The 2,220-nt window shown below is 64.4% G+C and overlaps 1 protein-coding gene across 1 annotated transcript; it reads left to right on the top strand.

The window, feature by feature from the left end:
- LOC106147034 (transcription initiation factor TFIID subunit 4-like) lies at positions 1–1,043 on the top strand (the record flags this gene model as incomplete). Its single annotated transcript, XM_013506553.1, is given in 1 exon segment — positions 1–1,043. A coding segment is annotated over 1 exon segment (687 nt), but the record flags the coding sequence as incomplete, so codon positions are not given.
- Between the last annotated feature and the right edge of the window lie 1,177 nt (positions 1,044–2,220).

Genomic DNA, 2,220 nt, shown 5'->3' on the forward strand with positions numbered 1-2,220 from the left:
GGCAGCCCGCGCCCTCGTCCGCCCGCCGCCGCTGGCAGCCCGCTCCTGGCCCTCGGCATCTCTGGGGAGGTCCCTGGCCCCAGGCCGAGCCCCTCAGGCCGAGCCCCTCAGGCCGGCCCTGCCCTGCCCGGGGCCGTCCCTGCACCGCTGAGGCCCGCTTTCCTGTCCCCCGGCCCTCATTTGCAGTCCCAAAGCCTCCTGCCTCCCTCTCAGCTGAGGGGACAGCGGGTAGCTGGGGCCAGGGCCGCCGGTGCAGGAAGGCTGGGACCTGGTTGTTGTCCCCTCTTGCTGCTGTGGCACATCAGCTTGCCAGGTGTGAACTCTGCCCAGGTCGTGTGCGCCAGCCCTGCACGGCCCAGCCCTGCACCCTCACCACCCCCTGGACCCAGAAGTGTCTGCCTGGTGCTCAGAACCCCTCCCCAGCCCTCCATCTCCGAGGCTCAGGCTAGAGGGTGGACTGCAGAGGTCAGGGAGTGGGGAGCCCCGGGGGTGCAAGCAGAGGCAGCTGCCACCTGGGCCCAGGAGCACCTGGATCTGTCCCTTGTCCCCGAACCCCCACCCACGGGCGCTGGAGTCAGCCCTGCTGATCCTGCCCTGTGGCACTCACTGCCCAGCACCTTGGGCCTGCCCCCCTTGGCTGCCCAGTTCCCACAGCACCCGAGGAGCCCCGGCCAGGGTCTCTCCTGAGTCCTTTGTGTGACCTGGGGTGACAAGTACAGGGAAGGGTCAGGGCTGGGGGACAAAGGCCACCACATGGTTTTCTAACTGCTCCTCTCCATGCACTGGGAGGATACAACATGGGGTCCCCAGGACCACCTTGGGGGGGCTGTCAGAGCAGCCCTGGCTGGGAGAGGTGCAGGGGCGCTGTTCTCTGTCCCCCAGGGTCCCTGCTCCACAGCACACTGAGCTGGGCCCTGGGCTCGCTGACTTCAGGCTCCTCTTGCCTACCCTGGGGAAGCCCATGGTGCACTCTGTCCCGGAAGGTGGGGTCACTGGCCCCCCGGATGCCCACTTCCGAGGCTTGACGTCACTGGTGCAGGATGTGCCTCCATGGAGACTGTGGCCGGTTCCCCAACCATGGGGGGGGGCGGGAGGGACAGTAAAAATAGCCTCTGTGCCTGGCCATGTCAGGGGTTCATGTTTAGGTTTTTTCTTTTTTTTTTTTTAAACTCAAATTTCTTTGATAAAATATTTTCCCATGGTGTATGCACTGGGAATGTCTTCCTGGCAGGCCTTCCCAACGGATGGCGTGGCCTCCTCTCCAGGTCGCTGGTATTAGAGGGTGTGACCCCCTCACTGGAGACCCACTGTCCCTCATGTACGGCCCCATGGCTCTGGGGTATATAGCTAGGGCGCCCCCCACTTCCAGCCTGGCCTGTCTGATGCATGCCTGCACATGGCTCCTGGCTGTGTGGGCTTCCTTGCTCTAGGGCAGACACACCAGAAAGTGGCCCTGGCCCCTAGCATGGCTGGGACCCTGCCTCTGCCAGCACCCCCTTCCTGCTGGGCTGGGGGAGCAGCTTGGCCTCGCTCTGGGAACGCTGCACATCAAGTGGGTTTTCCCTTCGGAATGGCACCAAAATAGCAGAAGGAAGGAAAAGAAAATGGAAACTCAGCTGGTGGCAGGAGCTCTCCAGGGAGGCGGCCAGCTCTGGCCTGGCTCGGGACAGTGGTGGCTGAGCCAGGGTCCAGTCACTTGCGCGGAGCAGAGTCAGGCCCCCAGGGCACCAGTCCTGAGCCTGCTAGTTTGGCCCTGAGTGTACCACTCCCTGGGTCAGGCGCCAGTGCCCTCTGCTGTGCAGGGCACCCTGAGCCCACATAGCTCTGGCTCCAGGGTCAGAGCAGGGTTCTGCAGCCCCTTGGGGCTGTCCCAAACCCTGCTTGCTGCACCCTGGGGGCTTCTCTAGGGTTGGCCTCAGTGACCTGGGACAAGGCCTTCCTGGCCCTGGGGTGGCAGCCAGTGGCAGTTCAGCTGCCCATGCGGGCCAGCCTCTGGGCTGGCTGGGTACGCTGCTGAGGGTTCCCAGCAAGTGGTGGGAATGTGGCTGAAGTTGCAGGACCTTTGAAGAACCGGCCGCACACACAGCACAGCCCCATGGCTGCGGGTCCTGGCCCTCCGGGAACATGTCCCGGGTCAGTCTGCACGAAGCTGGGTGCGCCTTGAACACTGGCAGCAGTTTGAGGTGCCCAAACAAAGCAGGCCCCCCTATGCCTGGCTCC

Source organism: Chinchilla lanigera, unplaced genomic scaffold (genome assembly GCF_000276665.1).
Source record: "Chinchilla lanigera isolate Chin_1 unplaced genomic scaffold, ChiLan1.0 scaffold00112, whole genome shotgun sequence".
Taxonomy (NCBI): Eukaryota; Metazoa; Chordata; class Mammalia; order Rodentia; family Chinchillidae; genus Chinchilla; species Chinchilla lanigera.